Source organism: Galeopterus variegatus, unplaced genomic scaffold (genome assembly GCF_000696425.1).
Source record: "Galeopterus variegatus unplaced genomic scaffold, G_variegatus-3.0.2 Scaffold146, whole genome shotgun sequence".
In the NCBI taxonomy this organism is placed as follows: Eukaryota; Metazoa; Chordata; class Mammalia; order Dermoptera; family Cynocephalidae; genus Galeopterus; species Galeopterus variegatus.
The window spans coordinates 388580-414160 of NW_007726257.1; the positions used below are offsets into that span (position 1 = coordinate 388580).

A 25581-nucleotide genomic window follows, 5' to 3' on the forward strand; every position below is an offset into this window, starting at 1 on the left:
TCTCTGTTCCTGCTTTCCCATATTTGTGGCTTGGTGACAGAAATGGATTTTTCTAGAGTTTGTTTGGTTTTTTTTTTTTTTTTTTTTTTTTAATCCGTCTTTATCTTTACCGCAATTTCCCCTCACATTTAAATGAATTATTTTCTTTTGAACAAACAAAATTTTTCTAAATAACTTGTATCACTAAGCATTTGAAGAAGTTATTTTGATTCAGGGACAGGGGTAAGTTTAGATATGTTTTAGCATGTGCGGTGTTATGTGGGTGAAGCAGCAGTCTAGGAACTGTGTGGCTCTCCTAAGCTAAACAGACATCCCATCCTGTGTTCTCAAGTCCCTGTGCTTACTCCTGTCGTAACATGCATCACGTGCTGCATCGTAATTTTTTGTTCACTTGCCTGTCTCCACTATTACATTATTAGCTCTGTGATGCCAGTTACCATGTCTTAATTATAGTTTTATTCTCAATGTCTCATATCATGTCCCGAATAAAGGGAGAGATGCTCAACAAATGTTTATTTAATGAATGATAGAAAATTTAAGGAATTTTAAATACTACTCTCACTCCTGGCTTTATATATTTTTCTTCTTCTCCTTTTATTATGATGATGTAACTCATATTCAGTAAAATGTATAACTCTAAAGCATACTCCTCAATAAATTTGTGTGTGTATGTGTGTGTGTGTGTGTATGTGTGCATCCCTGTGTATATATATCCTTGTTACAATTACCCAACCTACCAATTTTTAAAAAAATTTGGTATATATTTTTTATTGGGGTATAATTTACATTCAGAAAAATGTACAGGTATTGTGTATTTGGTTTTATGAGTTTTAGGGGAAGGAAGAAACTAGTACTGACAGTTATGAAGCAGGTCAACCCCCAAAAACATGAAAAACAGTAAAATATTTTAGAAAACAATCTTTGATAAAGGTTTCTTGCAGGTGGTTTCAGTTGTGATTTGTTCTAGTTTACATGGTTCAGTACAGCAATTATCTTACTGTCCTCATAGGTTTAAGTCACTGTGTTGAATACCTTAGGGTACTGAGAAATCACTAAACACAGGTTTTACCCTCAAGGAACTTACAAGCTAATGTAGAGTATAAAATAACTACATAATAAACCGTAATAAAAGGTAAGTTTAAGAGAATAGAAGAGACTGAAAATGGTAAGGTTGGTCTGTCATAATTTAGGCTCATGATATGAAGAACAATACTTTGTTGTTGTATAATACAACATAGCTCTGTGTTTGGCAAGGAGCTGCAAGCTTTAATGAAACTTTGCTTCAATTCCTCTATTCAATTTGCTCCATAATACAAATCTTGAAAATACATGGTTGTTCCTTTTTATATATTTTTGTGATAATAAATCATTATTACCAGTTCTGTGGTTATGTAACTGAGGAAAGATCCTAAATACAATAATTTAGATCATAAATTAACTTGGTTTTGTTCACGCTGTAAAGTAGAATTTGTGCTTAGAAGCATCAAGAGAACTGGTAGAAAAACATGCATTGTTGGACACAGAGCAGAAGACCAAATTTTAACACACTTTCTTGGGAATTTTTCTTTGCTTCGAATCTTGCCTTCTAAAACCAGTGTAATGGTTTTAATTACATGATGTTGTCTGTTAAATATTACTTTAGAATAGTATACATTAATCTGCTATAACTGGTAGCAGGAAGGTATCTGGTAACCAAATAGGAGAGAGAGAGGAATCTACTTTTTTTTTTCCTTTTTGTCTTTTTTCGTGGTCGGCAACGGATTGCAACCCTCAGTGTTGCGCCCGTACCGGACCAGGACCGGCAACGGGATCACAACCCTCAGCGTTGCCCCCGCACCTCGCTCAGCCAGTGAGTGGCCGGTCTGTATGTGGGATCCGAACCCTCGGCAGGAGCGCCACTGCGCTTCCCAAGTGGCGCACTATCGCAGTGCGCCACCGGGCTGGCCCAGGAATCTACTTTTAATTAGGTAATATTTTCATCTTCCTGTGAAGACTTGAGACCAATTTTATTAAAATTCTTATGACTTGAATCAGCAATTTGAGTTTATGTGTTTACTTTCCATATTCATCTTTGAGATCTGTGCATTTTGGTTTGCTTTTCACTGGCAGCTCAAAAACTGTAGACAGATATGAAATACAATGGATCATATATTGCTGAGAAGTTGACTGTGATTTTGTATCTTATGATCAGAGCAGGATTTGGTTCTGTTGGGTAAGCTGGCACATACTCTAATCTGGTTCTTACTGGCCTGGATTTCTTTTCTTACCTCCTTTTGCTTAGAGTTGAGGATTTTCTTGATGGAAACCCCGAAAGAGTATCAGGTAATTGGTTGTCATCAACAGATGGGCAGGGGTGGAGGTAGATGTTCCCCATGGGTCACTAGAGTGGATGAGACACTGCCAGAGGTACTGGCGTCCTTCTGTTCCCTCCTGAAATCTTGGCAGTGGCAGACTCCCTGTCCATCTAGCATCTGCACATGCATTTGATGGCCAGACAGCTTCTCCTGCTGAAGTCAGTTTAATTAACAAAGCCAGAACGGACCCTTTAAAGGAGAGTTGTAGATCCCTGTTTAGGGTGGGCATCCAGGTCTGTTTTTATCCATAGTACAAGGTATTTCCAGGGGCAGCAATGGGGGGAATATATGTGCTAATGAGGTTCACAGTAATTGCTCGTTTTTATTTATTAAATATCCCAAAAGTATTAGTCATATTACAGACCATACGTTTTAGTGACTCAGACAGAATATCTGTAAATATCAAAGAGATTAAAAGGGAACAGAAAATTTAGAAGAACATGATCGATTGACCATGACAACTGGTGCCTTTTGGCAAAGACAGATATTTCTGGCATTTTGAAGAACTAAGTTGCCTACACTGTTTTTTTTTTAGTGAACAGAGCTATCTTGTTAAGTTCTGATGTTTGAGAGCCACAGTGGACTAAAACAGCATTTCTCAAAGTGTGTCTTCAGAATCCCCCAGTGCACTTATCAAGCTTGCAGATTCCTGGCTTTTATCTCAGCTCTACTCAGTCAGACTTTAGAGGGGTAGCCTGGGAATTGGTATGTTTAAAAAGGCTCCTCCATGATTCCATTGTGGAGGAATCATACCACTGAACACACTGGAAGCTAAAGGTGACCACAGGTACTACTGCTGAAACAAATAGATATCTAGAAAAGAAGAATCTTAATACAAAAATTGAATATGAGTCTAGTGATATTTCTGGGTATCACATAACATCCCATCTATACTTTTTCAAGTGTTATATTTCTCGAATATTTTAAGGTAGTGGTTCTTAGCCAGGGTTATTACATCAAAATCAACTGGCAAGTTTTTCAGAACTAGAGAATCAGTTAGTAGGGTTTAGAACACTATGAAGAGGAAGAGAATTTTCATCCTTTTCTCTCCCACTGTCTTCCTCCTTTTCCCAAAGGTCTACCTCAGTCCTGGAGAAGGGAGGGGTGGAACACTGGAAAGAGGCCAAGTACATAGTCTTGACAGGGTTTAGAGTTCTGGTGGCATACCCCATTGTTGTTAGCCAGAACATACCAGAAGAGTTTAACCAGAAGTTTCTAAGCACTCCTGACATCGGCTGTGAACATTGCCCTGAGCCTTAAAAGAAGCCATTAATGGATTATCACGAGTCCTCCTTATACTCTGAGAAGCTGCTTTGATAATCCTTACCACCACTTTCTGCTGTCCACAAAATGGATGAGATGGTCAAGTCCACCACACCAGTGGGAGGGGTGTGTGGGTGTGCACCCCCAGAAACTGCTAGAATGCATCAGGACAGAGGTTTTTGCAACCACAATGATTCCCAACTTGGCCAGTCAGAATTTTTTTACTTTAATGTTGAGGCCTCGACCTGACTTACTTAACAAGAATATGTGAGGGTTGACACTGAGAATCTGCACTGATGAAAGCTCCCTAGATAATTCTGAGGTGCAAACCAGATTGCATACTACTGACCTAAAACATCTTCCATGAGAATGTTGCTCCTTTGACAGGTCCAGAGTGTGTTAGGTCTCAATCTTAATTCAGTGAGAGGGTAAAGTATAAAAAAATAAATAAAAAGAGAAATGAACACCAAATCCCAGCAAGCAGTCTCTTATACTTCTACTCTGCCCTTGCCTCACCCTGAAGTTTTGTGTAAGGAAAGGCAGAATGAGAAAAACTTTGCAAAAGAGAGAAGTAAGGAGCTGGCAATGGGGCCTAAGGTGGCTCTCCAACTCCCACCTCGAACTTAGGTAAAAGTGTGTGCAACTTGAAGGAGCAGCATGCAAAAATATCTAAATATCTAAAGGTCCTACAAAACAAAGTGAACCAGAACAATCAGAGGATGTACAACCCTTCCCTACTCAACCCAAACAAAAATCTCTTCATGTATCTTGACTTTGCTATGCTGATAGAAGATGACACCACTGAACTAGGAATCCTGTAAAAAAACAACCTGGTACCATAAAAATGAGTAGGAAAAAAGATGAACAGATCCATATTGAGTTATTACTCCCAGAAGTGAGAAAACAAAAAAAACACACATTCACTGTGGAATATTCTTCCCCCTGCCAAAATCTGTTGTGAAGCTAAAGGAAACTGTAAGAAAACACTCCAAGCAGAATTAAATACAGTCATGCACCACATAACAATGTTTATGTCAACAATGGACTGCACAAACAACAGTGGTCCCATAAGATTATAATGGAGCTGAAAAATTCTTATTGTCTAGTGAAGTAGTGGTGGTCATAGTGTGGTGCATTCCTCACGTAGGAGCATTAGGCTATACCATATAGCCTAGGTATGTAGAAGGCTACACCATCTAGGTTTGTATGAGTATACTCTGTGGTGTTCACACAATGATGAAATTGCCTAACGATGCATTTCTTAAGGACGTTATCTCTGTTCTTAGGCAATCCATGACTATATACTCAAACTAGCATTTTGGGATATTAAAAAAAAGAAAAAAAATTAAGAAACTGAGGTCAAAAATTGACAGCATGGAATGGGAAGAGAGGTAATTGAATTCAGAAAACAGAAGAGAATGGCAATTATTCAAAAATGAGGAGTACGTTACAAGGTGCCCAAGGGAGAATAGATTCAAATAGGGGGCATTAAAGAAATGTAGGAAAATAAAAAGAATGAAAGTGAGATTAATTAGTGGAAATGGAAGACAGACCAAAAAAGAATAAAATTTGTTTGAGTCCTCGGAAAAAAAAAAAAAAAAAAAAGACAAAGCAGTGGAACAGAATTAATCTTTAAAACTATGATCCAAGGAGTTTTTCCAGCAACCAACACAAGATCTTAAAATACGTTTGAAAAAAACTATTGATTGGGTACCTGGAAAAAATTATATTCTGAATATTCAACCTTGAGACTTATTACAGTAAAATGATTAGATTTTGAGGACAACACTCTTCAAGGCTACCAGCAAATAGATCAAATAATTTTAAAGAGCAAATATTAGGCTGTCATTAGACTTCTCAAAAACATTGTACAAAGCAAGGTAATAATGGAGTGGCATTTTTTAAAAACTTGATAAAAGTATGATGTGAGATTTTTATATCAAGCCAAGTGTCTTTTAATATCTAAGTTATGAGAAAACAGTGTAAACACCAAAAAAGACAAGCAACAACAGCAAACAATAGATAAGTTGGACTTCATCAAAATTTAAAGCTTTTGTGCTTCAAAGGACAAGTAAAGTAAGAAAGTAAAAATACAATTTGCAGAAATATATCTGATAGGGATTTAAAAGAACTCTTATAACTCAACAATAAGATAAATAGCTGAATGAAAATATGGGCAAAGGATTTGAGTAGACATTTCTCAGAAGAAATGTATAAACACATAAAGAAATGCTCAACATCATTTGTCACTGGAGAAATGTAAATCAAAACAATGAGATACAAGTTCATAGCCACTAGCATGGCTATAATCAAAAAGACATGCAATAACAAGTGTTTGAGAAGATGTAGAGAAGTCAGAACCCTCGTACACTGCTTGTGGGAATGTAAAATTTTGCAGCCACTTTGGAAAAGTCTGTCAGTTCTTCAATAGTTAAACATAAAGTTACAATGACCCTGCAGTTCTACTCCTAGGCATATACCCAAGAGAAATGAAACCATATGTTTCCACAAAACTTGTTCATGAATGTTCAGACAGCATTACTCATAACGGCTGGAAAATGGAAAGAACCAAATGTCCGTCACCTGATGAATGAAGAAGCAAACTGTGTATATTCACAGTGGGATATTATTTGGCAATAAAAAGGAATAAAGTACTGGTACATGCTACAACATGGATGAACCTCAAAAGCAGTTTGCTAAGTTAAAGAAGCCAGGCACAAAAGGACACATACTACATGATTCTTTTTATGGGAAATGTTCAAATTGGCAAATCCATAGGGATAGAAAGTAGATTAGTGGTTGCCAGGGGCTGGGAGAAGGGGAGAAATGGTGTGTGACCACTAGTGGGTATGGAGGTTTTTTTGAATGATGAAAATGTTCTGGAATTAGATAGTGGTGATGGTTATCAAATTTTGTGAATAAGCTAAAAACTACTAAATCATATACTTTAAAAGGGTGTGTTTTATGGTATGTGAATTCTATCACTATAAAGCTGTTACTAAAAAAAAATTTAAGGACTTACATATCTCTGCACCCATGATTCCTTCTCCAGGAATCTACTAGAGGCTGCTGAATCTGATTTGGAGCCTCTAGCCACAGGTAGCTATTTAGATACACACATAACATAAAGTTCACCCTTTTAGAAATGTGTGATTTAGTGAGTTTTACTAGTAACTTAGATGAATTAAAATTAAAAATATATACAATCAAGAAAGCAAAAATACAATCCAGTAGTAGTTAATCCATTGTATTAGCCATATTTTGGATTCTCAGTAGTAACATGTAACCAATGGCTACCATGGTAGAGAGTGAAGATGTAGAACATTTCTGTCTAGACAGAAAGCTCTATGGACAGTGATATACTAGTGGATGAACTTCATCCAGCGTAGAAATGACTAGTATAATTTTAGCAAAATGACTGATGGTGAGCATTTTGGTATATAAAAATAAAGATCTGAAGCTAAAACTTAGGTGGGGAAGAGGGTGGAAGATTAATATACAAAAGTTGTAAGTGGTGACAAAGTAAAAATATTGTAGCTTAAAAATGGGAAGAGGGAAAAAGGAGAAAGAGTAACAGAAGGAGTTTATTGATTGCTGTATAGGAAACAGGTGTGACTTTGAATTCTAACAAAAAGTGATGAGCCACATAGTAAATGATTAAAAAAAAGTCCAAGGGACTAATGTTACTTAATAAGGCATAAGTACAAAGGTCACCATGAGAACAAAAGTACAAACTTCCCTAAATACCAAAAAAAAAAGGTAATGTATTAAAGAAGAATATATATCTTATAAAGAGGGAAATATAGCAAATATGAAATATGACGGGGTTGAGACCAGACATCAGCTACATCAATATATATGATTGAACTTAATCACCTCAGAAATAGAAACAACCCATATATTCAAAAGCTGGTGAATGCATAAACAAAATGTGGTGTATCCACATGTGAATTATGAATTATATCTCAATAAAGCTGTTAATTAAAAAAAAAAAGTAAGTAGGTATTGAGGGATACTTCCTTAACATTATACAGACACACACACCATAATCCTAAAGGTGCTTTCTTAGTGGGGGAAACCCCAGTGGCATTTCTGTTAAGATCAGTAACAGGACAAGAATGCACACTATTTCCACTATTATTCAGTATTATACTGTACTAGTTGTATTAGCCATGCAATTAGACAAGAAAAAAAAATAAATTAGCAGCATGAGAATTGGTAAAGAGGAGATAAAGTATTTGCGGTTAACATGATAGTATACTTGAAAACCGTAGAGAATTGCTGATAAATTAACTCAAATAATAGAACATTTGAGTAAGGTAGCAGGATATAAATTTAATATGCAGAAATCAAAAGCCTTTGTATACTCAAACAATAGCCATTAGAGGACACATTAAATTGTAGTAAAAACCCCATTTAAAATAACATCAAGGAAGATTAGGAAAAAAAAATGTACAAAAGCTATATGAAGATAACATTAAAACACTTTTGTATTTCACAAAATGTGAACACATGGAAAGATATTCTCTGTTCTTGGATAGGACAACTTAGTATTATGAAGAGCAGTTTTTTAAAGTTACTTTGTAAATTTAACACAGTCCTTATATAAATACCAAAAAGCTTTTATAATGGAGTCAGACAAATTGATGCTACAGTTTACATGGAAAAAAGAAATATTTAAGAATAGTCAGGAAAATACAAGGGGGAAACAAACCTTACCAGACATCTGAACATGTATGTTATAATTCTTTCTGCCGAGAAGGCCTAGAAGCAGTGACATTCTCTATCAGTGAGTATATTTAACACCCAGAGGTTGGTTTTTAAGTACCATTTGCCAGAAAAGGAGCCAGGGGTCCTTGGAAGCAGGATTGGTTCTAGGGCTAGAGCAGGGTAAACACAAAATGAGCCTAAGGGTAAAAAAAATGTTCAAGAAACAATGAGAGCATGTCAAAGGACATCTGAGCCAACATGAAGGAGCTCCCAGTGGCCACATCTGGGACAATTTGAGCAACAAATACTCAATGATAGTAATGAATTATATCTGGTAGAATAAAACAATTATAAGTCCATATTGATGTAAAATAAGTAGTCGAGTAAATAAATAGGTACAGCTCTTACTCTAATAATACTGTATTTTTCCAGTAACTATAAGTTAATAAATTAATAAACTGTAAGTAGAAAACCATGGAAACAGAAAAATCACAATTTGGCAAACACCACAGAAATGATTGTTGCAAGCAAGAAGAGTAAATTAGTGGGCAAAAATAGGAGAAATAGGATATTTGCATAGTCTCAAATTATCTCCCCATAAGTTTATTAATTACAAAAGAAAGAAAAAAATTGTAACTTTTCAGTGAAGATCCTTGGCAGACCTCAACCAAGTGATCAAAGTAAGTATCGCTAAGAAGACAACATTGGCATCATGTACTTCTTAGTATTATGCATTAAGAAAGGGCACAATTCTGTCAAAAACACATGACCTTATTCTAATGATGGTAAAACATGAAACAATCTAAATTGAGACACGTTGGACAAAATAATTGTCTAGTACTCTTCAAAACCGTCAAGGTCATTGAAGACAAATAAGACTGAGGAGACGAAGGAGGCATGATGATAAAATGCGGTGTGGGATCCTGGGTTGAATCCTGGATCAGGTAGAAGACATTAGTGGGATAACTGGTACAATTAGGATAAAGTCCGTGGTTTAGTATTGCATCAGTGTTAATTAATTTTCATTAATCTTTGAGATTAATTTTTTAGTTCTTGTTCAAAAGTTCTTAAATCTGTACAATTTTTGTTCCTTTACTCTGCAGGCTTATAGTCTTTATTGCCCAAGCCAGGCAGATTCTCAGATCTTACAAAATAATGGTGGTGGGAGTTATGTTAGATTGTATGCACTTTTCCTTCACTTGCAATCCCCACTATTAGGTAGTATTGCTAGGTAATAAATAATCGTGGTTCTTTTTTTCCTTTAGTGGGGTATAACGTTAAGGTAGTGCATTACAACCAGCACTTAAAAAAAATTGGATAAGACAGAGAATGTTGGTGTATATCACAGAGTAATGTTAAGTATGATTTTATGACTCTTGTTGCAGTAGCACATGTATATCTTGCACTCTTACTGATTGGTCATGCAGAATGTATTCTGTATTCTTGGTTACCTTCATAAAAAGTTTGAAAGCCCCTGCTTTAAGAGCTGTGAGCCTTGTGAAGGTAGATGAAATTGTAATAATAAGAAATTTAGAGTGTTTTGTTTGATGATTCTGGCATATTTTGGGCATAGAAATCAGGAGGTTTTCTAAAAGTAGAAGAGTTTTGGTTGGTTAAACAGTCTTAACCATTTGAATACAAGTCCCAGTACTGATCTCCAGAAAAATTATATATATATGCAGAATGCTTGGTATTCCTACAAACAGACAAATCTGTTATGGTACCAAATGCTGTTCTCTGTTTCAAGGACAGAATTTGTCTGTAACATTTAAGGGTGTGCTGGAAATTACTAAAAAGCAAACAAAACAAAACAACCTAGATGAGCCAGATGGACAGAATGTGCCAAGACAGAAGAACAGAGCAGTTGGTCAAGAAGCAGGAAATGCATTTGTCTTACTGTTGTTATGGGCAACCTTCCAGATGTTTTAGGGCAAGAGCCATATCTGTGTGTCTTTTCTCTATGACTTTTACACTTTCTGCTAAGAAAAGTTTTTGAGTACTGGGCTATGTGCTAACTTGTTTTAAGGATTGAGTTTGAAGTGCTGTGTACACGTGGTCTTCATGTTACACAGCCAGTATCTTGCTCGACCTCTAGCTCTTCTGGAGAAAAGGGCCTATGTAAATGTCCTCAGGAAAAGATTTTCATTATTATTTATTATTATTATTATTATTATTATTATTATTATTATTATTATTATTATTATTATTATTATTATTATTTCTTACTGCTCGAATTCTGGATAGATGTGTTAGGGAACAGTGGACTCGAGACTGACGAGATCTGGGTTTTATTGCTGGCTCTGCCACTAGTTACTGTTTAACCAATGCCAAGCAGTTTGACTTTCTCAGCTTCAGTTTCTGTCTTTTGTAAAATACAAGGGGGGTTGTCTCTGGGATGATGGGAGAATCAGATGAGATAGAAAATAGGAAAGAGCTGTGGTCTCTATAAAGCATCTTACAAATGAAAAGAAAGCAATGGTACGTTATTGCTTGTTCTCTAATTAGAAGAGGGTTGTGTAGTGAAAAAAGTTAAATGGATGAAACATCTCTTGGCATGTAAAAGTCTTTTTGTATAGTTATTACAAAAATTTGTAAGGGAGAAGCTTGAGGATAGTTACATCATAGTTGAGAACAAACTCAGTGCTTTTAGGAATTTAGCTTCTTTATAGGGTTGAAAGCAGGGAGTGAGGTTCTAAAGCTTATTTATTGAGTAAAACTGTTATCCATACTGGACAAATTTTGCAGAATTAAAGTAGTCATTCTTTTTAGTGGAAGTATGGCACCTAGACCATTAAATTGACTCAATTTGTCTCCTGCTGAAACATTGTGAGGTTGTGGGAAGAGTGTTCTAAAGAGGATGGGTATTGAATTTAATTTTCCTTAGAACATTATAATCAAAAATCTTTTTAGTTAAATTGTTTGCTCTTTGACCATTAACTAACAAGGTGAGTTGGTCATTTATACAGTTCAAATGATGTCCTTTGGAACCAGCCCATACAGATTCAGCTTAGTTTCATTTCCTGAAGGAGTATGATGAGGGATTTTTTCCCCTTAATTTTGCATAGAGAATATATAGTTCCGTAAGTACAGGTAAATTTCAAAAAAAAAAAAAGAAAAGAAAAGAAAAGAAAAATGAGAGGATAAATCTTCTTGGTGATCACTTTTCTTCCCTTCATTCAAATGCTGTGATGGGTTGAGTCCCTTTGACAGCTTTCCAGATGAGCATTCACTTGATGTTTTAAAAATGACATTCCCTCTTTTTCTGGCCTAAAAATATGCCAGCACTCATGAATTCATTCTCTCTCTTCTCTTTTCATGTGTCTGTAACTATCTATTTCCTAGAGAATTGTATTTTAATGAGATTGTCAGATGGTTTCCCAGCCAACCCTAGTCCATGATATTTCAGGGCATTAGAATTTATTTTTTATATTTTAATTTATTCTAAATCTACACTGAAGAAATTCCTAACAGGAAATTTAAGTCAGGTGGTATAAATGGGAACTAAAGAAACAGACTCGTAAAAATATTTTACATAACTATGGTGCTGAAACTGGTTTCCTTCCTAGTTCAAACCATTTCAGAAACTGCATGAATGACCTTTATTTTCTTTTCTGTAGCACACACGACTATAATTTCCCATGTCTATTTACGGTCTGTACAGCCCTTCTCCAACGTCCCTTTTTTTTTTTTTTAAATGTCAGCGGATTATGTGTTTCTTTAATGGAAAATGTTCTATTTTAAGGAAGCTGATTTTCCTCAGATAAGTAATGGAATTGGTGTGTGTACGCATGTGTGGGGTGTGCAAGACTGAGGAGTGTTAAATTAGTGGATTGAGAGTTTGGAATGACAGTCCTGGAGAGGACTTCTAACATAAAGCCTTTTTATACGCAACGAAAAATAACAGTACCTGGTATTCCATGTTCTTCCTTTTTAAGGAAGATTTTATTCTGTTTTCCTAACATATGGCAGAATAGTCCTGAATCGAATGCTGAAAGTTTCAAACCCAGGTGATTTTGAAATGAGAGGATTACATAGTTCACTAACAGGCTAGATTACTGGGTGGGGAGTCAAGGCAGACTTGACCCTACCAACTCTCGCAGAGGAGTCCCATGTGTCAAGCACACTCCATTTCTTAGTTGCTGCAGCTGCACAGTGACATCCATTGTGAATTGGGAGGGGCATTTCTGACTCCTGTGCACAGTCCATCCTTGCTCTGTCCTTTTATCCCTTCATAGTGATTTGGAACCTGATCGCAGCAAAGATTCTGTTGCTGTTGCCCTGCATCGTGTTGCGCATTTATCTATGTTTCGCAATAACTGGTTATATAAGTTTTGACAGTTTCAGTCATCTTAGGTTTATAACCATTGTTAATATTTCATAAAGAGGGCCGGCCCGTGGCTCACTCGGTAGAGTGTGGTGCTGATAACACCAAGGCCGTGGGTTCAGATCCTATATATGGATGGCCGGTTTGCTCACTGGCTGAGCGTGGTGCTGACAACACCAAGCCAAGGGTTGAGATCCCCTTACCGGTCATCTTTAAAAAAAAAAAAAAATATATATATATATATATATATATATATATTTTTTTTTTTCATAAAGAATGTGTATAACCGTTCTTTATTGTTCTGTCATCTGGAAACTGTGGCAGTATATGTGTTATGTTGCTCGTTTGTTTTAATATAAATTTTACTGAAGTATAATATGAATACAGAAAAGTGGCTAAATCATAAGTGTAGCACTTGACAAATTTCCTTAATGTGAACACACTTGTGTAACCAGCACCCAGACCAAGAAACAGAACATTATGATGTTAGAAACATGAGTTGCCCTCTCCTGAATGCTGCCTCCACCCACCTAGGAGTTATCTCCACCCTGCCTTCTTTTACCATAGATTAGTTTTGCCTGACTTTGAGCTTTATAGTTATGGTATCATGCAGTGATTCTTGTACCTGGCTTTTTTCACTCAGCACTATATTTGTGAGATTCATCCTGTTGATGCATGGAGTTGTAGCTCTTTATTCTCATTGCTATATAGTATTTTGTTATTTTAATACAGAGCAAATTATCTCCTGCAGTTGTAAATGTATATCAGTAAAATGTGGTTTGGACATCGTACTGAAAGGGACTTAGGCATGATATGATTTAGTTGTATTGTGATCTAATGCCTAATTGTTTTATTACTATAAGAACCCTTTTATTAAAAAACAGGAAGTTGTTTTTCTCTTCCTTAAATTCAGAATATTAACTTTACCATATCACTTTCTCTTCCACTTCCCATCAGCTTTAAAAATAATTGCTTCCTCTCACCTTTGTGCTTCCATAAAAATTGTTTTGTATCTGTTTATATTTAATACATTTAGATAGCTATTGTGTTTTTCCTAGATAGTAGATCAGAGATCTGTATGCCTGCTAAATCGAACACCTGGAATCCAGGACCTCTCTTTTCATTCATGTTTCTAAACCCAGCTTCTAATATACCTGGTATCAGTCAGAAAACTAGTTTTGTTGAGAGTTTGAAACTAGAGCTTTGGCTTATCAATGGGGCTTTTGTTGCATTTTGTCATTGTAGCCTGAGATTCCTGAATGCATCTGCAAACAAACTGGAAACCCTCCCTCCAGCCACACTTTCCGAAGAGACAAACAGTATCTTACAAGAGTTGTATTTGACAAATAACAGCCTCACAGATAAGTGTGTGCCCTTGTTAACAGGACATCCTCATCTGAAGATCCTTCACATGGCGTATAACCGACTTCAGAGTTTTCCAGCAAGGTAAAGGAGAGTCATAAAGTGATATTCTTAATTGCATTTTTAAAAATGTGTTCATAGGAAGGGGAGAGGTGAAAGGTGACATGTCTGTGTCTCGGGTAATGTCAAGCTTATTCGCTTATTCCCCCTTCCTTCACAATTGTCTTTTATACAAGCTATGATCAGCATTCCCTAAAGAGAAATGTATTGATTTTCCTAATGTGACTGTATCCAGAGACCCAATCACAAGAATGCTCTTAAGGTTCTAAAATAAGGTATGTTGGCTGGCCAGTTAGCTAAGTTGGTTAGAGCATGGTGTTGTAATACCAAGTTCAAGGGTTCAGATCCCTGTTTTGTTGGTCAGTCAACAAAAAATATAAAAAATAAAGTAAGATATGTCATTTAGCAGGTGTATTTTTTCTTTTGCTTCTTCTTAACCAGTCAAATTAATTTTTCAATAATATTAACCTAATATGATATGTTGGAATGTAAACTAGGAACCTAAAGGTTCTTACCTACCAACTTTTGTATTCCTACCCCTGGTATATAAAGCAGTGGTGGCCTATACAAGCATAGAACCTATCTGACATTACAAATTATGGCTCTTAGAAGATTTCATTTTTAATTTGTTTTCATTTTAATTTCTCATTTTGGGAGCAGTGGCATTATATCTAGCTTTGAGTGAATCTACAGAGTCACAGAGTCTGCTGTGAGGATTTACTCTGCTTCTAGTTCATTGGCACTTATCCATACAACAAGTTAGGAACACTCTTGGAACACACATGCACACATCAAAGAAGCAAATACTAACCCTTGTGGTATTCTGCTGGTAACTGCATCTCAACATTGAGGCCAAATCGTAACACTGGCCCTCCCTCCCTCTGCTGCTGTCAAAGTCCTGGCTGAAGGAGGAAGACCCTAATATGTGTTGACTTAAAGTATCGCCCTGTTTTTGGTAATATATGTGTTTTTTTCTTATTTTTTCCCCTCATTTCATATTAATGATTAAACTTTTTTGTTTATTTCTATGTATTTTTCTTTACTATGGCATGAAGAGATAATATTTTTGTATAAAAATATGGTTAATCACTTAACAGTAATGTATCTGAAAGGGCTCATCATCCTGTTTCAGATAGTAAATATCTAAACCTTGCAGGATAAGTGATCATCAGCTCTAATTCTGAGGATATCCCCCCAGGGACCCATGCCAGATACAATCACCCACCCTAAGTGCAGAGAAATTTTTTACATACCTCTTAAAATTCATCTTGCTATAATTTCTCTCTCACTAGAGGTTGTGATGTGGCATAATCGCTACCCTGGAAGACCTGAGTTCCTAAAGAGCCAGGACTGTGACTTTCTTGTCTCCTTAAGCTTCATGTCTCACACAAAGGTCTGACCTAAGGTTGACCCTCAACAGATGGTTGCTGAAATAAAGAACATGCCACAGTGATCAAGTCATTTTTTGTCCACCTTCTTTCTGTGTTGAGAGATGTAAACTTTTTAACTTTTCCTTTCTTGAACCTGTTTTCCATACTTTTACTCATTTTTTATGAGTATGCCCCATTACCCATTGGTTTCTCCATATTTCTTAAAAAATATCACATATTTAAATACTATTCTTACAAATGCAAGCTATCATAGATGGATTACTTCACACTCTGTGTATGCAATGTTGTTTGTAGTACATCCCGATATCATACTGGATGTTTACAATATTAAAAGATCTGATTCATAAGGCAGAAACTTTGTTCCTGTATCTTAGGCACATATTTATTTTCAAGATAGCGAATAAGATAACCTTTATATTTGAGAGATAACAGAAAGAAAAATAATAAAGTGTTTCATGCTAAATAGTTTAAAGGTATATTGTGACAAATGAAACCATACCAAGCAGAAAAAATACAAATAACTATAAACCAAGTGACTCAGATGACAGGTTTGAGTTACACTGACTGGGAATCCTGTACTTCTTGGAGTTCAGCATCACCTGTGGTAGAAAGAGGGTCAGAGGAGTGGTAGAGGTGGAGGGGTTGTTTTTTCCTCCAGATTTATAGAGAATGCAAGAAACCCTGATTCTGAAATTTTTCTTTATTTGGCTACTTTAATTATTGATTAAGATTATAGATGAAGATTTAACAATAAAAGACATTCTTAAATGAAAGTGTTAAATTACTTTAGAGCATGTTATTAAGGTAAGGTTGGAGAGAGTCCTTCTTTGTAGATGTTTTAGCAAGAGTTGAGAGAAATTTCTTTTGGGTCCAGTTTGAATTCAGGCACTGCCAGAGGCTGAGAGATGATCTGAATGACCTTTCAACACACCCCCTGCTCCTTACCACCACCTTGTAATCATGAATGATGTCAGAGGAATTTGGGAAGTGGGGTTGGAGGAAAAAGCATATCTTAATGTGAGCTATACCCCTGTTCTTTACTCCATCGCCTTGAGTTTTCAGTGCCAGTACAAAGAAATCATACTCTCAAACTAAGCCCTTGTAAAGTAGTTATATTGGATTGATGTTGTTTTTTGACCCATTCAAGTGGATTTTCATTGGAGTTCAGACTAAGCTACATAGAAAAGTGATCATTGCCAGAGTAACTTAATTTATTGACTTCACCTCTTCAAACTGACAAGAAGAAAATGGATGTCTCTTTCCTCCTAAAAATCTGCATGTGTAGTTTTTGTTCTGTAGTAGGAAAGGGGGTGTTAAAATACTTCAGTACTCAGAAATGGTCTTTGTAAAAATGACTATTAAAAGTGAATCTTTAAATTTATAGTAAATTCCTTTTTTGATTCTCATTATATGTTTTATTTTAAAATTGCCTTATAATTATTTTATAACTTCCTCCCTCATGGATTTTCTTTTTTAGTAAAATGGCAAAACTGGAAGAACTTGAAGAAATTGATATCAGTGGGAATAAACTGAAAGCCATCCCAACAACTATCATGAATTGCAGACGCATGCACACCGTTATTGCTCATTCCAATTGCATTGAAGTCTTTCCTGAAGTCATGCAGCTCCCAGAAGTCAAGGTACATGATTTGATTCCATAAACTCTACATTTCAGGTCAGAAAAGAGAATGATTCCCCTAATTTGTCAACTTAGAATGTTTACAGCTTTGTTGGATTTACTCAGAATATAGGCTCCCAGTAGTTCATAGTCCATTAGGCCACACTGTTGAGTCAGCAGTCAGTTTTAAAAAGCAAACAAAACACCAGACTGAGTGTTGGGAAAATTGTATTCCTGGGCTCTGTCCCTAACTAGCTGTATGACATAAGGCTAGCCACATAACCACCCAATACTTCTTTCCCCATCTGCCTAATAATACTTGTCAGACTTATTTCCAGGGTAGGTATAAGGCTCAAAGGATGAGTCAGGTGTGATGGCAGTTTGTGAATAGTACCACTGCACACTCCTACCCCTCCTAACAAATCTAATTAAATAGCAACACCACTGCAGTATCCAATTAGTAATGTAGTGGTAATTCCTTCTACAAACATAGCATCATTGTTATCACCAAACATTCATTTTAGCTGAATGAAATTGGTAGACCAGATAGTATTTCATTTGATAGGTAAAGAATCTGAGGTGCTATAAAATGAAGTGATTGGTGTCAATGAGGACAGCAGCCTGGTGTTGGAGATAGTCTGCAACTCCTGACTCTGGACTTGGGGAAGACTCATGGGTGAAAGCAGTTCACTAGAATGAAAGCCATCTAACAGCTTTATATTCCTGTTTTGTTTCCTTCTTTTGGAAGAGGAGTGCAAAAGTAAATAGTTCTTTATATATAATGAAGTTTTTCACTTGTGTCTCAGCATTTCTAATTATCATCATCAATTTTATGCTTAATGAAAAATAAGTCAGTGGTTATTAACAAGGAACAAAGTAGTCCTATTTAGCCATTCTTCACTTTGCTTTCTGATATAAAACTTATATATCAGATTAAGAAATTATATAGACATTTGAACACACTTTAGCATGAATAATTTTTGATTACATTATTTTTTTAAGAGTGCTGTTATCTCATACATCACCGTGGCATTTTAGAATGTTTATTATAAGCTTCCAGAAATATTTTCTTTATACATCCTGTGTAGTACTTTTCAGAGTGGTGAAGAGCAGAGCGCTGAAGGGAGACAGACCTAGAGTTGGTTCCCAGCTGAAAATTACTTAACTGCTGTTTCTTCATATGTAAAATGAGGAAAAGAATAGTTTTTCCTTTACAGTACTGTCAGGAGAATGAAGTGAAATAATACATGTAAAGCATTTGAAACAAGAGTGGCACATAGGAAGAACTGACTGCCTAAATGTTAGCTACACAGGTCCTCAATATGGTTGAATTGTGATGTTGATTATATAGAGTGACTATTTTGGCTGAAGCTCAACAAAACCCAGGAAATTTATTACTTAAGCAGATCCTTCTTTGCCTCCAGCACAGGAAAGAGGTTGAGAGTTAAGCTTTCCAGGGGTCCTTAGCTGCCTGTTACTTGACATAGCCACTGTGCTATGGTATCTTTTACAGGGGGTTGTTAAACTGGTCTCTGTGTACTGTGCAAGGTGATATACCAGCACAAAAGAGAATAACAGTCTCACGATTAACCTCCTATTTGCTAGTGTTAGTTTCTATACCTGTCTTTTAATGTTATATAACTCTTAAATGTAGATTAGTTTGTTTTTTGTTTTTTTCAGTTTAAAATACAAATAATACAAATAGTCATTTAAAATTTTTCAGGTTTTGACTGGATTTTGCAAAATATAAATCTTGCTTTATGAAAACGAATCCTCTCCTAGACTCTTGCTTGGATTCTTGGATTCCAGAATCAGTGCCTTCTATTGCCGTTGAATACTTTCCCATTTTCTTTTCTCTATGCCCTGTTTTACAACTCTTCTAAATTTTACTTCTGCTATTATTTTTTAAGTGGTTTCCATTCTTTTGTTCTTTGATTGATTTTTTCCCCTCCAGCTATTATGTCATAGCATTTTCTTTAGGTTAACAATGTCTAGCCTTTCAGATCCAGTTCTTCTATTACCAGTAGTACAGGTTTTGTTGTTGCAGTATTTGTGTGGGTGGGGGGAGGTTTGAGCAACATCAAGTATCCTTTGTGTACAAAAATATAAATTTCGTAGCCCTGAACAGATAGTGTTATTGAAAAATGATAGTTATATTGTTTTAGAACTCTGAATTGATATTTTAGTCTTCTTTCACATGAGCATATTTTAAGTTGTAGTATAGTATTTATGCACATTTAAACTGTCCAAAAGAAAATTCCTGGTAAAAATAGGTGCTGTATCTCAAATGACAAATCTACCTATGGAAGTTTTCACTGTAAATCGAGCCCTAAAGCATGTTTTGTTTTTTTTGTTCCTTGTTTTTTTGTTTGTTTGGCAGCTGGCCAGTGCAGGGATCCAAACCCTTGACCTTGGTGTTGTAATACTGCACTCTAACCAACTGAGCTAACCGCTAAAGCATGTTTTTAATGTAAAAGAAAATTTATTTTCTTTATATTAAAATTTTATTATTGAGTTAATAACCCTAGATTATGTTCATATTGCTTCTTGAAAATAAAGTATAGTGGTTGTAAAGTATCTCATAAAAGGTATTTAAGATCATTGCAATTATAAAAACTTAGCAGATAACATAATTTAAAGAGGGATAAAATCATGGTGTATTTAACTGGCTAGTTCTTTCCAAAGAGTCCTATCATTTAAGATATTAGAGGAAAGTGCTTATTCATAGATTTGTTACCAGAGATTTAAAAAAAATATATTTAAAAGGATAAAGTCTCTATATGAAAAATATGTCTGCTGAAATGTGTTTTTAAAATATTTGAAAAATTGGGTCATTATTCATGTAATGACTAAAACAGAGACTATATGCACCTTCTAATCTTGGATAAAATTAGCTCTGGCCTTTTTTTCATTTTGGTATATCCATTGAGATCTGTTAAAGTGATCATCAGGCATCAATTTCTGTATTTGGACAGGGAGTTCATATAAGTTGTTAGTTGGAAAAAAAATATGTTTTTCAGAATTTTCCAGTGAGCCCAAGTGGACCTGAAGTCATAGTACTTTTGTTCCTTAGTATTGTTGTCTTCACCTTTGTTTAGCACTTTCAAATTAGTGTTTTATACCCCTACACTAGTCCTGTATTACTTGGAGCAAGTTTTGTTCTATTCTTCTTCTAAAATAGGCAGACTTCCCTCTCTGTATACAGATTAGTTCTCAGTCAACTAGTGAGGAAAACATCTGAGTCACCACATAAGCCAGGTTGGCTAGACCTGGGCCTAAGCCCACACCTTAGGCTCCTAGTGGCTGCTGAACCCCAGAAGCAGAGATGGTTGGGGGTATGGCACTTGTTTCTCTTTCTGCTGAACCAAGTAGCAATCCCATTGATAATGTGATAGTTTTGTAACAAAACCCAAGTTTCTAGTTGAGTGCTTTGTAATGAGTGACTTATTCTAGCCCTTTCTGAAGTGTATTTTAAGCAGATGAAATAAATGTATGACACATACAGTGAATGACATTTGTAATTTGAGATTTAAGCACCATATCAGCAACTTTTTTGTGAAATTTCCATGTTCCTGTACCTTCTTGATTCTAAGAACATTTAAAGTGTTTTTATTCTCTTCAGAAGGTTGTTTTCATGTCTGTGCTTTGCAGTAATAAACTGCTTGGATAGGTTGAGTGAACTCATATCTAGAATCTGTGTTATTTTACCTGGGAAGTGGAGTATGAAGTGTTTTTAATATGCCATTCTCTTGAGGACAGTGGCTATAGGAAGTTGAAAAAATGGACAGACCTCCTTCTGGATACAGATCAGCTCTCAATCAGCTAGTGAGGAAATTACAATCCCAAGGTCGCCATATAGGCCAGACTTGGCTTAACTGGATGCGGACAAGCCCTGTTTGTTCTTCTTGTCTCTACAATGAGACGAAAGGAGGAGTGTTGGCTCAATAATAAAGACACGAAGAGTATGGGGAAATGGCTAAGCCAGAATGGATGAAAGGAAAGGGATTAATTCTTTGAGAAGTAGGATAATGGAAATGAAGATGGATAAGGGACCAGTTAGGTGTCAGCTGGGTGGAGTAGTTGAGTTGGTAGGCTTAAAAGGTCAGCTAGGCATCTCTAATACATATCCCAAAAACAGAAACTGGGAGCAGTCATCGTTAGGGTCTTGGATTCAGGTTAAGTAATAGTTGTTTAGGGAATTTTCTAACAGGAAGTCTGATGTCAGTTACTGTTTGGGACTCCATACAAGGGCTAATGAAAGAGGAAGCAAGCAGTATCAACCAGGAAGTGGCCGTTGAAGCCACTTTGTACTTGGCCTCACCAGGAACAGACTAGCAGGAAGCTAGGACTGCATATTCTCTCTCTCTTTCAAAATAGGTATAATGAGTTGGCTCAGACTCCTTTTGTTTTTGTTTTTGTTTTTTTAACTCTAGTTTCAGCAGATTTTTCTAAATTCAAAGTCATATCCTTCCCAACAAAATATTGCATACATCTTACAGAGCAGGTTATGTACATACACTAGTCCCCTCCTTATCCACAGTTTTGCTTTCTGTGGTTTCAGGTACCCATGGTCAGCCATGTTCTGAAAATATTAAATGGAAAGTTCCAGAAATAAACAACTTATAAGTTTGAAATTGCCCACCATTCTGAGTAGCATGATCAGTCTTACACTGTACCACCTGGATTGTAAATCATCCCTTTGTCCAGTGCATCCAAGCTGTCTGTGCTACTCGCCTTTTAGTAACTTAGTAGCCCTCTCCGTTATCACATCAACTCTGGCTGCCTTGCAGTGCTTGTGTTCAAGTCACCTTATTTTACATCATAATGGCCACAAAGTGCAAAAGTAGTGAGGCTGGCAGTTTGGATATTCCAAAGAGAAGCTGTAAAGTGGAAAGTTCTTGACTTAATAGGGGGGTGGGATGGGGAAATCATATGCTAAGATTGATAAGTTCTATGGTAAGAACAAATCTTTCCTTGAAATTACAAAGAAGGAAAAGGAAATGTATGCTAGCTTTGCTGTCACATCTCAAACTACAAAAGTTTTGGCCACAATGCCTGATAAGTGCTTAGTTAAGGTGGAAAAGGCATTAAATTTTTGTGTGGCAAGGGATGTGAAATCAACATATCAAAAAGACACCTGCACTTCCACGTTTATCACAGCAGCATTCACAACAGCCAAGAGATGGAATCAACCTAAATGTCTGTCAACAGATGAATGGATTAAAAAAACTGCAGTGTGTGTGTATATATATATATATATATATATATATATATACACACACACACACAATGGAATACTACTCAGCTGTTTGAAAAAATGATATCCTATCATTTGTAGCAACATGGATGAAACTGGAAACCATCATGTTAAGTGAAATACGTCAGGCATAAAAAGACAAATACTCCGTGATCTCATTAATATGGAATCTAAAAGATAAAAGTGGTTCTCATACAAGTGGAGAGTAGAATAATGATTACCAGAGGTGAGGGTGGAAGGGGGGAAGGAGGAGAAGTGGTGGACTAATGGGTACAAAACTAGGTTATCTACCCTAACTGAATCATTGTGTGGTATATGCATGTATTGAAACAACACACTGTACCCACAAATATGTACAGGTAAACATTAAAAGAAAATTGTGGGTGAAGACATGAACAGAAAGGTGTTCTGATAGACAGTAGCTGGGTTCAGTACTATCCACAGTTTCAGGAATCCACTGGGGGTCTTGGAGCCTATCCCCCTGTGGATAAGGTGGGGGGGGGGAGGACTACTGTATACAGATAAATGACTGGTCCTCTGTGAGTTTGTGCATATTAAAAGGTATGTCTGTAGAGATGCTCCTGTCACCATGAGTCCTCAAAAGAAGTAGGCTTTGAGGTGGCCACCATCATGCTCTTCAGATCTCCAAGGGTAAAGGGAATTATTTGCTTTTCATCAATTCAAAATGAAATTGCCACCCTGTTACAAAACATCATACATCAGCAGCTTTTATCTTGTGAGGGCAAGGACCTGCAGAATGTGGTCGGGAGCCTCATTTTTGGAAAGTCAGTGCTGTTGGGGAGCACAGTTGAGGCGGTAGACTAGGAGTAGTCTGAAGGAAGGTAGCAAGCAAGGTTTTGCAGAATCTCGAGGAGCTAGTAGGTTAAGTTGCTATTTCAAGGCAGTACAGGCAAGTATTGGACAGATGATATATAATATACTTCTCTGAAAATTGATACGTCTATTCAGTAATGTTTTCTGAGGAAAACATAATGATATAGTCCCTGGAGCTTTTGTGATAACTACACTTAAACTATACATCAGATTGTATTCCTTTTTCTTTAAGACACACGGATTATTTTTATATGCTCTTATCTAGATGTATTCATGATAATTTTTCTCTGAATTGTGAGTTCCTTCTCAACTATGAGCTATCCTAACTTTTTCTGAGGGTTGGATAATTCTGTTTTGGGTGTTCTTGCCAGAATTTTGATTATAGCAAAGTAATTATTGTTAGCTAGGTCCTAGAATGGGCCCGAAAGAGGGAAAGGTAACTTTCTGTTGGTCATGTTTTAGTCAGATTTAACATCCTATTTAACAACATATTTTTAAGAAAATCGTAGTGCATTAAACGTAGAGGTACCTACCTTAACAATATAGAGAGAATGTTTTGGTACTATTTTTTTTTTCCAATCTGACCCAAATATTTTGTTTTTTTAGTGGTAACCTTTATAATTATTCAGTCAGCAAATGTTTGTTGAGTACCTTAACAATGAACCAGTCTTGAGGACTGTTAAAAGAATATGAAATGTCACTTGTGTGTCACTCACTATATTTGCACCAGGAGGGCAGTGCTAGATACCAACCTCCTCTAATTTTGTTATGAACAAACCTTCTTCATCGTGCCGAAGTATAAAAGGGTGTTTCTCTGCTTACCCGCCATTAAAGAAAGTAGTTGCACTCTCTCAGGCAGAAATAAACAATGACGTTTTAAATGTATCCAAATGCCTTGCAATACTATTTACTCTAGGCTGAACTTAACCTAAGCATTTCTATCTCAGTTCTCATCCTGGTAGATTTAATTACTGAAGGACCTTACAAGATCCATTCATTTGTTCATTTACCCATTCAACAAATAATTGTCTACCACATGCCAGGCAATCTGTTGTTCGTTAGTTTATCCTTTTAATGAAAGCACTTGTTGAGCATCTCTTTTCAATGCACTGTTCTCTAGGTCATAGTCTAGTGGAAGAAATAAATAACCAGATAATTATAACAAGGGGCATTTAATGGAAACAGAGATTGTAGTAGAGCTGGCATCGGGTAGAGCCTGAAAAGGAAATAAGGCAGATTTTATCAGGTAAAAAGGCAAGTAAAACTTGAAGAAAAGGGTTCCAGGCCCAGAGGGTAGGACGTGCAAAGGCACAGGCAAAGGAGAACATGACATATGCAGGAACTGTGATTCTTCTGAAATGGCTGAAACATAGAGCATGAAGAAGCAAGTGGCGAAGAATGGAGTGAAGGGCCGTACTTCACATACTGAGGAGTTTGGTGGGCAGGTTGAAGGGCAGTTGGGAGCAAATGAAAGATTGAAGCTGGAGTGTGATCAGCTGGAATAAACCACGTTAGAGAAATCATTCTGACAGCACCATGAGGAGTGGATCAGAGGGAAGCAAGACTGAAAGCAAAGTTACAATGCAGCCATAGCCCTCCATGGAAAGTGTGGTATGAGTCAGAACCAGGGTAATGGGACTGAATGCAAGAGAACTGGCTGCAGTGAACGAAATACTGAGCCAAAGAAGCCTTGATGAGCAGATGGGCCTGGGTGGGGCTTGGGGGACGTGGTGGCAGAAGCATTATCCCTGAGATCTGCATTACAACTGTCAGCATTATCTTCATTAACTATTTCCTACTGAACTCATTTTATAATTTGGTAATTTAGAGAATTTTACATCTCTGGAACTCTTGAAAGTTTAAATCTTTAGATAACATTTTTTAAAGTTTTCTACCAATTTTTTAAAAATTCAGTATTGCTCTAAAATGCCTTTAATCTTTCACCAAAGGTATTCTCTGACCCCTGAATTTGTTTCTGTTAACCACTTACATCCTAAATTACCCACACTTGTTAGTCCTTTAACTCACATTTCATCACTGCCCAGTAGATTGTATTTGCCCCTGTTCGTTGTCTTCCTGTGCTGCTGGGTGCTGATTGCTCTGGCCCCATAGCCCATTAGTAACCAGTGTTATCAGAGTTTTTCGTAAAAGTCCGGTTGACTATTCATGTAACCGTTATTTATGAAAAAACAAAAAGTGGGTGGCCATTTCCCTATTATTAATGTTCAGGTTAAGTGAATTTATGTGCATCCACCAGAAGTATTATGGGGCTATTGTAGATGATACCTTAGGCCATTCAAGCTGCTATAACAAAATACCTTAAACTGGGTAACTTAAAAACAGCAGAAATTTATTGCTCACAGTTTTAGAGGCTGGGAAGTCCGAGATCAAGGCTGCAGCAGATTCAG

The 25581-nt window shown here is 36.4% G+C and overlaps 1 protein-coding gene across 1 annotated transcript in view; it reads left to right on the forward strand.

The window, feature by feature from the left end:
* The window catches only part of PHLPP1 (PH domain and leucine rich repeat protein phosphatase 1), a 214656-nt gene that overhangs the window by 166578 nt on the left and 22497 nt on the right, over nt 1-25581 (forward strand). Inside the window, exons 11-12 of the mRNA XM_008591231.1 lie at nt 13897-14097; nt 16942-17104. Of these exons, the coding sequence (XP_008589453.1) occupies nt 13897-14097; nt 16942-17104 (364 nt within the window). The remainder of the gene's footprint in view (nt 1-13896; nt 14098-16941; nt 17105-25581) is intronic.